The 13,987-nt window shown below is 31.2% G+C and overlaps 1 protein-coding gene across 2 annotated transcripts; it reads right to left on the bottom strand.

Annotated features, from left to right (window-relative positions):
- Nucleotides 1-8,479: 8,479 nt before the first annotated feature.
- LOC121126758 (uncharacterized) lies at nucleotides 8,480-9,784 on the bottom strand. 2 transcript variants are annotated; one of them, XM_071891996.1, is made up of 5 exons: nucleotides 9,745-9,784; nucleotides 9,356-9,690; nucleotides 9,166-9,304; nucleotides 8,818-9,117; nucleotides 8,480-8,644 (listed from the first exon to the last, which is right to left on the bottom strand). In XM_071891996.1, the coding sequence occupies exons 2-5, from the start codon at nucleotides 9,645-9,647 to the stop codon at nucleotides 8,578-8,580; spliced, it is 798 nt and encodes a 265-aa protein (XP_071748097.1). In that variant the 5' UTR covers nucleotides 9,648-9,690; nucleotides 9,745-9,784; the 3' UTR covers nucleotides 8,480-8,577. The 2 variants fall into 2 exon arrangements, with proteins under 2 accessions (XP_071748097.1, XP_040578019.1); XM_040722085.1 differs by lacking the exon at nucleotides 9,745-9,784 and having other exon boundaries at nucleotides 9,356-9,446; nucleotides 9,498-9,690.
- Between the last annotated feature and the right edge of the window lie 4,203 nt (nucleotides 9,785-13,987).

Raw genomic sequence — 13,987 nt, 5'->3', positions numbered from 1 at the left:
AGAATGAACATCTTGCCAAAGGTTCAAATAAGATGAAAATGACCCAGCGTGGATCATTGGTGTTTTGTCCTATAAAGGTAATCCTCTGAATAAAAGCATGGGGACAGTAGATCCTAAGGATCAGCAAACTGTTGTTTATCCATCAAATCCAAAGTCATCAACACGTTTTTATCAAATAGTTTTCGTTAATATCATTAAAAATGCAAGGGTTAATTGCTGTGTCGTAAAATTGTAAGCCATTATAAATTATTTCATCTTAATTGCAATATTACTATTGCCAAGAATCGGATTCAATATTATGAAAAACACAAAAAAAAAAAAAAAAATTGTAATCGCTAATCCCAAGACAATTCTAAACACGTTATTTAAATTTATATTCACCATAGTTTGATAAAAACATAAATGAACTTGTCAAGGTTTTGTCCGGTTCAGGTACAGTGGTTCTATCGGTCCTGTTTTCGGTTCTTTCATTTCAACAGCTTCAGTCTCTGTTCAAGTCTTCGGTCTCAGTTCTTTTTTATACAGCTTCCTTATATGCTGAGTGCGTAATGCTCCAAGTTCCTACGGGGGCCCCGAAAACTAAGGTTGCTTAAGGCAATGGGTTTCAAAGTGAAAATTCAAATTAAAAAAAAAAAAAAGTGAAATTTTTCTTGTTTTCTAGAATTGAAGATTACTTTCAGTCCACAAATACATAGTAAACATGTTTCTTATAAAGAAACCCTAAGCTAAAATTGTAAAAAAGTTTGGGAAACCTTGACTTCAGAAGCATAATAGTTATCATATTATTGGGGTTCGACGAGCATATTAGCGGACCTGGATCCATAATCTACCTCACACCTTCCTCTTTTTTTTTACACTGTCTGCTGTCTAAAACTACTTTTCCAGATTCATAAGAAGCCCTTAGCTATTTGAAACTCAAATACAACTTATGACCCTGGCGACGTAATTCCACAAAAAAAAAAAAAAATCAGAAAATTGACTTATTGATTAAAGGTAATTTATTTCTTATAATATATATTTTATTTTATTTATAAATTATATATTCTATATAAGAACAAAAGCACAAGAACCGAGACTGAGCAATGTATTACAGTCTTGGTTTGACATTGTCAGTTCCGTTTCTAGCAGTTCAAGAACCGGAACCGCAAGACCGCTACAAGCAGAAGCTTGGAAATTGTTTAATTTGTTTAAAATAAAGATGCCTTTAAAAATAATTACTATTATTTTACTTCAAAATTCATTAATATTTTATATTTATATAATATTTTTTAAATGGTTTGTAAATTTCTATGTATTCTTTAATCGCTGATAATTTATATAAATATATATTGAATTCAGAAGATTCTTCTAGGTTTTTAACATGGTATTTTTGTGATCATGGGATCAAAGTTGAATTAGTTAAAAATAGACAAAGCATATTAAAAACCGAATTCACGAGAGGAATTTGGAACTGTATACAAGTTGCATGAATAATCCCAATTCTGACATTTCCAATTTTACGACATATATAACTAAGATAGTCTCCTGCAATATTCCACTCCATTGATCTCTGTTGAGGCTCTGTAATTTCGTCCAATTCAAGAAATATACTCTTCTCTTCAAGTCCTTTGAATCTTTCTTTATCTTGGATAACACTTTTTTACTTTTAGACTCTCTTGACTTTGTAATGGAGAAATGAGAGAGAATTACTAATCTGGAGTAAATTTCCATAAAACTTAACAAAATTTGTATGATTCACGATTTTGAGTATTGGAATGTTCAAAATTGGAATTAATTATGTGACCAGTATACAATACTAAGATTGAACGTCTTCAGGACTATAGTTCCATAATTACTAAGATTGAACGTCTTCAGGACTATAGTTCCATAATTACTAAGACGTCATGCCAAAAACCTCGAATCCTCTTCGTAACTTATACATTTTACTGCTATTATCAGCGATCAAGGATTTAATATCAATAGTCTATAATGTATCTAAAACTTCATCGCTATATAACTTTACACGTTTTATTATAATAATAAAAACGTAGTTAGTAGTTACAGGTTACTTATTTTTATATGATTATGAATTGTGATATGTTTCCTCCTCAAGAACCAATTAATAATTACGACAGCTTCTATTACAAGTTTCTTGTAATAAGGATTGCCAAATGCAAAAAGCCACTCTCGCTTTAAAGGAGATAATATTCATGTCTGAATTATAGAAAAAGTTATATATAGAGGTGACAAGGCATGCGAAAGGCTGTTTTATTCCTTTCAGCTGTTCACATTTGTCTAAAATATAGGCATATATTTGATATCTTATTCGAACTCGGGGAATTAAAAGAAATAGAGATACAATACTTTGAAAGGAACTCATATTCAGGATTTTTTTAGGGTCTTAGAAGACAAATAATTTTGTCGACACTAGGAAAACAATTGTTTATTTAAAGAAAATTTTTGTTTTAGTCCTCATTTGACCCAAAATAAATATAAAATCTCAAAAAAACTCTTGAGAGCTTGCAATATAGTTACTTATGTATACAGATAGGTTCGGTATTGAGTTAACTCACCAATTCATTATTCCTCCCCTTCTCTGTTCGAAATTTAAATGTATCGTTTCCCATAACGGATCCTGAGAATGAAAACCACGTTTTTCTGATTCAACTCCTATGGGGTGGGATACAATTAAAATTTAGGTAGTTTATAATAAATTTGATGCACTTGGATATAAAGAAAATTTATTTAAGCTAAGACCAGCTTTATTGCTCTTATTTGAGCAGTCCCCGTTGTAGCAATATAGAACCATGATGATTATGTCATTTGATTATTCAAACCAATGGATATTTAAACAACAAGCAGTTAAGATTTAAATATTATTGTTGAAACTAATATTAACAGCAAAAAATAAAGCAAATACGTTAAATATAATTTACAAGTGCTGAACGAATCGCTGTGAATAGTTTGAATTTTCCTTGTTTCTTAATCTGCCAATTGTTTGTAAATGAATTAATATCGCCGAAACAGCCATAAATTGAAAAACCTTACAATGTTCCTGTAAATAGAATTAAGATGGTGTTTTAAATAATTAAAGATTTGCTAAAGTCAAATCAAGTTTGATTTTTTCCTTCTGATTAGAACATATTTACAATTACACACATTACAACAGCTGTACACCAATTTTTAAGATCAGAATGTTTCTTCTCTGTCTGCCTAAATATGCCAAGCAGCCAAGAAAAAAGTATTGTCATATAAATGTATTTCTTTCTCTATGGTCTGAGTATATTACTCAACCTTTTATACACCTTGTCGCCTCTATTTATTTATTTCTCTATGGGAGAACGTATATTGGAGACCCCTATAAGAAGCGTTAAGACACCAAGCAAACTACCTGACGTCAGCTGACAATCAGTTGAAATAAATTTGTGGCCTTATTAAAATCTTATTAACGGTGAAAACAAAGTAATTTTTCCAACAAATCGACCTGAAATCCCAATATTAGGATAGATATGCCTTCGCGTAGTGCTGTTAAATGCTCAAAAAAATCCAAAGACAAAGATGCTGCGCTTTTTTCCTTTCCAAAGGATAATAGTAAATCAAAGAAATAGATACTATAAAAGAAGAGGGCCAATTGGAATCTTTCCACTAATTCTCAGTTGTGCTCAAAGCACTTCGAAAGAAGCCAAGCCAATTCCAAAGATTACACCACTCCAAATTTTTTGATCAATGATCAAAGATTTAAAAAAGATGACAAAAATTGAAAAATTTATTACCGAAATGGCTATGGGAATGATAAAATCTTCAACAGAAATTCCTAAATGCCATGACGTAGTTCATTTTCTTATTATTCGCTATATTTGTATTCGGCTGCACATACATTTACAAGAACAAAGCAGAATTATAAAATGGATTAAAAAAGTTCCATATAGTTTCAGTAGTCGTTGTACGTTCATGACAGAAACATCAAAATAAATATTTTTCAAAAAAACATTGATTAATATTTGAGTAGAATCTTTTTTCTTATAAAATCGATTTTTTTGACTTAAGTTTATAAAATCAAGTTTTTTGGGATTCTTAAAACTAAAGCATTATTTACTTCATTTTAGATTGAAAATATTGGTACTTCCTCTGAAAATTAATGAAAATTTAAGATTAGAACATAATTTAAATACTAGTTGCTCCTCTGACAGAAGAAATCAATAATTAAAATTAAATTTAGAACAAATGGTTTATAAAGCAGCATAAATTTAAAAATATTGTATAAAATAATTGTCGAATCTAATTGAAAATTAGAAATAATGGTTTTATTAGGTTTTATTTACTTTCAATTTAATGAATTTAAGCTGTTTAAGGCCTCAATTGTAGTCACATAAGTTGAAGCAAGGTGGTGCTCAAGTCTATAGTCGCAACTCCTATTATAGGACGTTGGTATATTGAATATGAATTAAATAACGTAATTAGGTAAATGAAGGAAGAATAGTATTAAGGAGTTAGTCCTAGTATGTATCTTCATTATGGTTGAAGGAGGAACATACAGGTCCTTGTTTAATACCACAACAATTGTGGCGTATGAAAGAACTTAGGACTTCCAGTTTATCGACCAGATGAATGGAGATCATTTATAGATAGCTCAAAAAATAGTCAGAAATGTCTCATTTTACACTATGAAAATATTTTTGGTGCCATTCTAATTCAGCGTTCTGTTTTTTTTTTTTGAAGTTTTCGGAGACATTAAGAAAGTTCTAGAAATAACTCAATATGATAAACACGATATGAATATCTGTGTTGATCTCAACAAGGAGAGTTTTCTTCTTGACCAGCAACGTAGATTCACGAAACATCCCTGTTTTTTATGTTTATAGGACAGCAGAGCTAAAAACTAGCATTGGGTAATAACTAATTGATCTCAGAGACCAAATTAAAACTCTCTAGATAAAAATATTATTAATGCACAACTAATTGGCAAGGCGAAAATTATTTTCCCACCTCTCCACATAAAACTAAGATCATTAAACAATTTATCAAAGCTCTTACCCACGATGAAGAATGTTTATATCACCTCAAAATTTCCAAAACTGTCCACTGCGAAAATAAAGGGTAGTGTATTTGAGGGGGCAAGAATACCTAAACTCATCAGGGATGAAGATTAGGTCAATAATCATGACAAAACAGGAAAATAATTATTAGATTTATTGGATAAATTCCTGGAAATCACAAAGAAAATTAACCATAATGAGTTAGTGGAATGATTGATGAGGAACTACAAAGCTATAAGATGTAAGATGAGTACCAAAATTGATTTCCTTCTTAGCAATTTTGCAAGCTTCCCTAATCATCTTGGTGATGTAAGTTATGAACACGGGAAAATATTTAATGAAGAATTAATGGTAATGGAAAAACACAGGAGGATTAGATGTACGTATGCTAAACGATTAAAAGTGAATGTATTGAAGATGAACATAGAAAAAAATATAATAAAAGAAAGTTTGTACTTTAAATTATGAAATAAAAAAATTTATATTAAAATATCTGCTCTTTTCAAAATTATATCTAGTGTTGTTATTAGTTTATCAGAGGTATCTTTATCTTCATAAAATTGATTTTTTTTACTTATTAACTCAAAATATAGTTATTAAAGATAATTTACAAAATGATGAACATTAAATTTACTAACTAATGATAAAATATATGTTAATTTGGTCAATGTCAACCCATACCCCTATTCCATAAACAGCAATTATAATTGAATAAAATAAGAGGCTGGATGTGGCATATGTAAATATAATAATGTAAAATATTAAATAATATCACATGTAAATTATGTATAAGCTATAGGGATAAAATTTAAATATTTTAAAAACATTCGAGTAAATGGAGAGATCATTTTAAATTGAGTTGTGCTTTTCATTTGCTTAGATCGATTTTCATTAATCAAAGACGGAATTTTTTTAAGTTCTTTAAGAATTAGGCAAAAGAAGATATCCAAAATACTTTGTTCTAAAAAAGAAATGCTCAATATTTGATTTAGACAGGGATTATGATAGGATGAATATTTATCCTAAAAAGAGAAACAAAACAAGCTAAGCTTCATACGAGAGAAGAGTAGACTCCTTCCTTGGGTGGGTACATCTAAATGCAACAATGATGAATATATTAAAGGGTTGAAACTATGACTGGATCTATTCACTTTCAGATTAAGATAATATGTAATGTGAAGTTATATAAAATTAATATATATACAAAACACCACATTTAAATAGTTCAATCATTCTAATAAGATAAATTAAGATATTTGTGTTTTAAATTTGACAATTGGCGCCGAAAGAATTTTCATTCATTAAGATCTGAAGAAGTTGACTTTTATGTTCTCCAATAGTTAGGACCAAAGGTTGATATAGGGAATCGAACGATGATAATTCTAATTGTATCATAGATCTCAAGAGATGTTAGGATTCGGATTCCAAATTCCATGTGGGACCACGGGGTGAAAATTCAGAGGAAAACTACCAAACCTCATAGGGGAGTAGAGTGGACTTCTTCCTCGAGACAGAGAATCCAGGATCGGAACAATGAAGAGATCCATTCACGATGAGTAAGGAATTTTAATATTTCAAATATAATTAATAATTATTTTATTTGAATTTGTACGATACCGGGTGTGGTGATATTAATTATTATCTATTAGGGCACATGAAATTGGGAATGAAGTCGTAAACACTATCATAATAATGTTTCCCATTTGATAATACACCCCCATAAAAAAATAGGCTCACTTAAAAAATACAAAATCGAACCAAAAACCTTTGGATATTCATATTTTTTCAAATAAGTTTTTTTAAATTAAACATAGAATAGTTTTCTATCCTATATAAGTTATGATATTTCTCATCTCTATTAATAAATTATAATATTTCTCATCTGTATTAATAAATTATAATATTTCTCATTTCTATAAATAAATTATAACGGTCTAAGGAAGAATCGTTTTTCAGCCTAAAAATTGAAATATAGAGCTTAGAATAAGATACAGAATCAATAAAAACACTTTATTATCATAAAAAAAAACACTTATACATATGTTTTATTACCTTAATTTTAATTTGGAGATTTTTTTAAAGGGTAAAATATTACTCTGAACGATAATAGTCTAAGAAAAACTAAGATCAGTTTTGGATTCTGCTCTCAAAGATGAATTCGATTTTCTACCTCAATTCATTTTTATAAAATTCGTATTCTCAAGTGTAACTAATGAAAGTTGAGTTAATAAAGTACATTAATATTTAGATATATTAAAGCATAAAAAATTAGTAAAAAAAAACAAACCTGAGATCTCTAGCTTACGTACAAGCCGAGAAAATGCATCATGAACGAGATCAACAAATTTCCATTCGCGCACTTCAAGAAGTTGGAAGTCTCCAAGACCACAACCTACCCCATCAACAATTCCAGAACATTAGGGAGAAAGACTGGATCTGTCAAAAAGGTCAAATCAGAAGGAAGGTTCTAAGAAAACAGCCAAGGCCAATCTCCTAGAGGCCATGAATGTCCATGCTAGAGATCTTGGTGTTACACACAAGACTGTCCAGAGCTGTCAAAAAGGGGGTGGAAAGAGCCTTGTGAGAATGGAGAGGCCATTTTTGACACCAGCAATGAAAGAAACTCATCTCCTGAAATGCATAACTCTTTTAGTCCCCCTAAAGACCTGATACCAACCTTCTCGAATACAACTTTTGGGTTCATATCGAGGGGAAGGCCTCCAGTGTCTGTCATCCAAACCCAGAGGCCCTCAAAACCACTGTCAGCCTGGAATCCATAGTTGTCACCAAGGGCTGCTATACTAATAATTAAGAGAGCTCGAACAACGTCTATTTATTTATTTTTGTCAACCTTTAAGACATAGAGTGCCAACTTAAACATTTCTAATCAATGAGTGTGTCAAAATGAACAATAATGGTAAAAAACACACGCAAATTACGGGAATATATACTAATATGGGTGTGCCAGTGAAAATACCTCCAAGTGCCAGTATTGGCACGCGTCCCATAAGTTGCCGACCCCTGATTTATAGTATTAACTTTCTTGAAATTCTATTGTTAATTAATAAGTTATATCGTGTTGAAGTTTAAAAATTCAAAGTGTTCAGATTTTAATAGAAAAGTCTCTACATCAATCATTGCAAAAAAATTAAAAAAATGCGTTGAAAAATATACTTCACTCACAACAGTGAATGAAACTTAAATAATTTAATCGCACAATCTATGCTAAGCTCTTATTATAAAAGTATAACCTTCAGTCTTTAAAAGTACAAATAACTTTAGACTGAATTAAGCCTATGAATGTGATAACAATAATATATTTTTATTTCCAATTTTTGTTTTTTTTGTTTCTATAAACTTTTTTTTTTCATTCCAATGAGTTTCAATTATACAGAAAATCAAAAATTATCACAAGCTAAAATTACTACTATTATGATTGTCGTATGATTTTAATGTAATTAATATTTGGTATCAAAGATTTTATATTTATGACTAAGTACTAAAGATTCTCACTTAAATATCATTGTTTTACAAAAGAAGTTAAATATTCGAAGCAAAAACACTATCTGAAGCTACGATAATAGTGGTGGGAAAGAAGTCCAGGATGGCGGTATTGGCCCATCTTCTCCCTAAAAATAGAAGCAAGTTATATTCATTATTAATTAAATTGTGACTGAATTTTTTACATCAAATTCTCTTGAAAGTTTTACGTAAAAACATATAGTTCAAATTTACTAAATAATTTAAATATTACAATACGTAACTAAAAAAAAGTCTTTAAGATATAATTCTAAGGTCGTACCTTGTTAAAAAATCCTTTGAATTTATTAACGAAGGTCCATGGGGTCCAAATGGTAATTCTCCTAGCGCAGAATCAGAGTTATAAATTATTCTAACAGCAAAATCTTTCTTCCCACGCTTCAGAAGGAGATCACGGAGAACATAGTAAAATTTCTCCGCGTTAGATATACATATGCCATTTTTGTTACTAGCTTCATGAGGGATATTTTCATTTCTAGACCAATAACACTTATTTTTTAATTCATCAGAATAACATAACGATTCTGTTCGAGGGCACAAACAAACTCCATTCATTCTATATCTAAAAAATTTGTATTCACATTATAGTTACTTTAGTACATTATCAAACCTAGGATCCCATCGACATTGAGCTATAAGAGGCTTTCCGCGTTGATAAAAACTATTAGTTGAATAAAAGGCACATTCTTCATGAGTTAAAATATTCTCCGCTATATATGTACGACAATCAAAAGGCAGTGGAACATAGCCTAATAAAACAAAATATATTGTATCGTTTAAAACAAGTGTAAATATCTTACTCGGCGCTTTATTGGTTTCTCCTAAATGTAATTCTTCCTTCTCTAATACAATGTTGTTTCCATTAACATTTTCGTTGAAGCTTTCCGTAGTCTTATGAACGTCTTCATGAATAGGATAATTTATTAAATTTGCACTACTTACTTTATTATTTTTACTTCCTATATTAATATTATCTTTTTCAGTTTCAATATTCTCTAGCAAATCCTGCAGGACAAAAATACTTTTTGCTTCACAATCCTCTGATAATCCCAAAAGCACAATAGCCACTGCGATTAACTTAAGTAGGCACATACTAAATCCCTCGTAAATCCTTCACACACAATTCCAAAGTAAGCTATAAAGAAAAGAGAGAATTAAAAAAAATAAAAAATAAAAATAGGCAAAGTACACAAATTCCTGATCAACTTGCAAACAACTTTATTAATAATAATTACATTTAGAAATCTACCTTATATATTGTAAGCTGATACAAATAATTGATTCCAAATTTGTCCTTTTTACTGCTCTAATATTGTACGTTATTTAATATATAACTATTAATAAATTTTATTAATCATATAATTTTGGATTATGTATATAATCAAGATAAATTTATCAGATTTATGTGAATCTATCTAATATCAATTTAACATATGAATTCTTCATTGTTTCGTTCGAGATGGATTTAATCAACGCTAATTTTGCAAGCGATATTTTTTTCTATATGAAGTCTTGTAATAATATTTGCACATATTCGATGGATAGATACGGAAGAATTAATTAATGATTTGATTTCGTAAGATTTAATATACATGGAACATCAACTGAAGTCATCAGATAAGCAAGATATGTAAAAATTGAAGAAATCGAAAATTAAGATGACCATCCTGACAATTTGAAGAATATGTAAGAGGAGAGCAGCTTAGCTGTCATGACGTTTCATTATATTAGCTGCAAGTAGCTCTGAATCCCAATCCGTATCTAGGAATAGGTTCTAGAGCTCTTACTCCCCCCCATCCTTTAACCCCCCAATAGTTACATCATTTTAGCCCTTAGCATTTCATCCCCCGAACCATCTACCCCCTGAATCCTCTACATCCTAGTAATTTATACCCTATTACAATAAATAGTAACCATACGACTAAACATTCAATCTTTTAACAACCATACAAACGTTATTATTGATTTAACTTAATGATGTAACTACTAATGATGTATCGGACTTCTCTTGACGTCACCATTTGTCACTTCTTGAAAGTCAAAGACGAGTTTTCAATTATATCTTTATTTATGATCTATTAATTGTTATTATAATAATTAATAGTATAAGAATAAATGTATAATTTAAGGTATAATGGTGAATTATTGCCAAAGGTGGGAACTTGGACTCAAGGTTTGAGACTCAACCTGGAGTTGAGTCCATATTTTGAAGACGATTTCACAATCAAAGAGTCGAGACTTGACTTGGACTCGATCGTAATGTCTTGCGACTCGACTTGGGCTCCAAAGCAAGTGCATATTGTTGTTTATTGTAATTGGGGGTCGAATGTGTGATGGATTAGATGGTTTGGGGATAAATGCTAGGGGGTAAAAGTTAATTGGTCGAGGGTTAATGAATGGGGGGTGTAGTTGGTCGGGGCAAAAGCTCTAGACCGCTACTAGTATGTAAAACAAAAAAGGAAGCGAAACGACGTCATAAATACAAATTTTATCTTACAAGGTTACGACGTTTTTCGCTTCTTTATTTTTATACCTAATGACAGCCTAATGATATAAGCCTATTGTGTGGGAAAATAATGCAGATTACTTATTCAAATTTTTGTTCTTTATTTGCACGCACCAAAAAGAAATCTCTAGATATATCTGCCAAACCTAAGGTGGAGGTTTTTTTTTTAATATTCAAAATGTTGAGCCTATAAGATCTTAAAATGTTCTGTTTGGTTCAGAGCTAAAATTTGCAAATTTCGAACACTGGTATCTCTAGAAAAACATATCTGAATAGTTTACGTATTTCCGTCTCATCAAAAACACTGGACCTAATTTTCTCAGTTGTAAGTTAAGTTGAGTTGTGTCTGGATTTAGGAATAAGGAAGAAAAACTGCCTGAATGGTCTCAATGGTGCCTTAGCTTCAAATGGTGTGCAAGGTGTTTGTCTAATATCTGTTTTATCTGGTAAAGACTTATGCATACTCCATACATTCAAACGTGCAAATGAACATTTTACATAAGATAAGCATAAGTCTTTTTAGTGTATTTGAAGTATAATAGGATGAAGATGGATTTTATTTTTCCTCATAATTAGTACATTTATTTATGTGTAAAAATGTCTCATTGTATTTTGTATATTATCGTAAAATTATCTAACATGGATTAACGAAAGATTGCCTTGATTTAACATTCCGTAACTAATATAATGTATACAGAAAAACTTTAGTAAAGCACAGTGTGTTGTTTCTTCTAGAACAAATAATAATAACACATGCAAGGGTACATCAATATAGTGATGTACCGGAAATATCACATTTACCCCCTCTAAATATAGTCGTAAAGGTACTTGGGCGGATTTCGATCCCTTCCAGATCTTCGGAGTCGTAGAGTGCATTTGTCAAGATTCTTTCCAATTATGAGCAAGACATTTTTCTTGAGTTTCATTTCTGGATCCAGCTTCTATGAGATCTTCAGTCACAAGAGTAGGTAATGGATCATTTTCAGTCTCGTTGTTTTCATTACCAGTATCTAAGTCCAAATTTTGAGGAGCAGGAGCCAAATCTTTTAGAGACACCGTTTTTTCTTGTCCTCTAGACAATCTTACTGTTGCATACTAGGGATTAGAAATAACTAGATAGATTTCATCAACTAGGGGTCACTTTTGCACAAGACTTTTAAGGTAAACTTTTTTAGGGTTGATTAACCATGATGAATGGTAGAGCCTTTAGTCGAATGGAAAACGAGAGTATTCATCAATAACTGTAGGTATATATTTATTCAAAGAGGTAAAACTAGGGAGATGACCCTTAAAATCTATGCTTAACTGTTCCATGGGTTGCATTGCTTTGATAAGGGTAGAATTGGACGGTTTGAAAAACTTTGGATTCAACTCGGAACATATGCCACACTTCGTAATTACTTCTTTTATTCCGTTCATGGAATAAAGTAAATTCTTACACCGGACAAAGTGGGCTAATCGACGTATGCCTGGATTTGCGAGATCTTCATGGATAACTTTCAGATCTCCGACTGTTGATGCAACACTACATACTCGTGATAACATGTCGGCAGTTACATTTTTTGTTCCAGTTCTATATATGCTATCATTTGAATAACAAGAGAGATCGAGCATCCATCTGAGAATTTTACTATTTTTAATCTTACTAGATTGCTTAATATTGAAGATAAAGGATACCGATTCTTGATCTATTATGGGCTTTAAAATGTTTTTTTTTAGTGCTTCCATGATGTTGCACGCTTCTTTTTCGATTGATGAGTGTCCTAACTCGCTTTTCGACAAGACTCTTGAGTAAAATGCTACGGGTCTTCCACGTTGATTCAGAATCGCTCCAATGGCCAACTCTGATGCGTCTGTTTCCACTATCATTGTTTGACCTGGATCAATGGCAGTTAACACCGCCTGCATTATTTCATTTTTATTTTTGCCTTTCATTGATGGTAACCAAAATATGTGCTCGCCAAGGTGATCTACTTTCTTCAATAATACCCTCCCTTAACATACGAGTGATTTCGGAATCTATGTATTCTTGGTCAGGAAGAGAGATTTGTCTGGACTTAATTGCAATTGGTTTACAATCAGCAGCTAAATTACCAAAGAGAGTTGGACTAGGTACATTCAATATTGTAAGATTACAGATCTTGAGTGGTTTTCTGGGTCCACCAAATGGAATTTCAACACTTGAGTACTCATTCAATAAATTATGTCCGTATATGGACAGACGACAAAGATTTTTAAGTACTAAAAACTCAATATTGTTATATGTTTGTTCTTTTATACAAAGAGCTACACATTCCTATTGCCATCAGTTGATAGGAAGAGGAAGCAATTGACACTTATTGTCACTTTTATATAAGAAAGAGAGATTTTCCAGTTATTATTTCGTACTAAATCTTGCAACACAAAATTTTCCTAACTGCCGGTATCTATTAATGCTTCGACTCATATGTATTTCAATTCAAGTTAAACCACAGTTTTTCCTAAGCCTCCCGTAGCAATGGAGGTTGACAATAGTAATGCTGGTGTTGGAGAGCATGAGAAGGCGGCTGAGCAAACAAGCTAACTTTTATTTACATTAGGTGGTCGACAATCTTTAATGAAATGGCCCTTTTTGTCACACTTTTTACATTGAGCGTTCCTGGTAGGACAATTATAACTAGGATGTTTTGAGTAGATTATGTAACAGCAGCTGCCACTGTAGGACTAAATTCTTCTTCATCCTTTGTGACAATTGCAGTTATTATCGGAGTAGTACTTGATTTCACATAAGAATTAATATAACTTTTGTCCATTTTTAGTGATATAGCTTGTTCATAAAGTGTATTCCAATCTAAAGAATCATTTTCTAGCAAATGTTGTCGAATGTGAGGCGAAGAAATAGAAAAACAGAACAATTGAATAGTATCTCTTAGAAAATTGTTATGTG

The sequence above is a fragment of the Lepeophtheirus salmonis genome, chromosome 12 (genome assembly GCF_016086655.4).
Source record: "Lepeophtheirus salmonis chromosome 12, UVic_Lsal_1.4, whole genome shotgun sequence".
NCBI lineage: Eukaryota > Metazoa > Arthropoda > Copepoda > Siphonostomatoida > Caligidae > Lepeophtheirus > Lepeophtheirus salmonis.
This window is presented reverse-complemented; position numbering and strand designations above follow the sequence as displayed.

Bases quoted from the DNA above. Each gene is read 5' to 3' on its own strand.
- LOC121126758 (XM_071891996.1), bottom strand. From the start codon at position 9,647: ATGTGCCTACTTAAGTTAATCGCAGTGGCTATTGTGCTTTTGGGATTA. The intron at 9,118-9,165 runs GTTTGATAATGT...CAAATTTTTTAG, and splicing joins CAATGTCGATGGGATCCTAG to ATATAGAATGAATGGAGTTT. The intron at 8,645-8,817 runs GTACGACCTTAG...TTCTATTTTTAG, and splicing joins TCAAAGGATTTTTTAACAAG to GGAGAAGATGGGCCAATACC.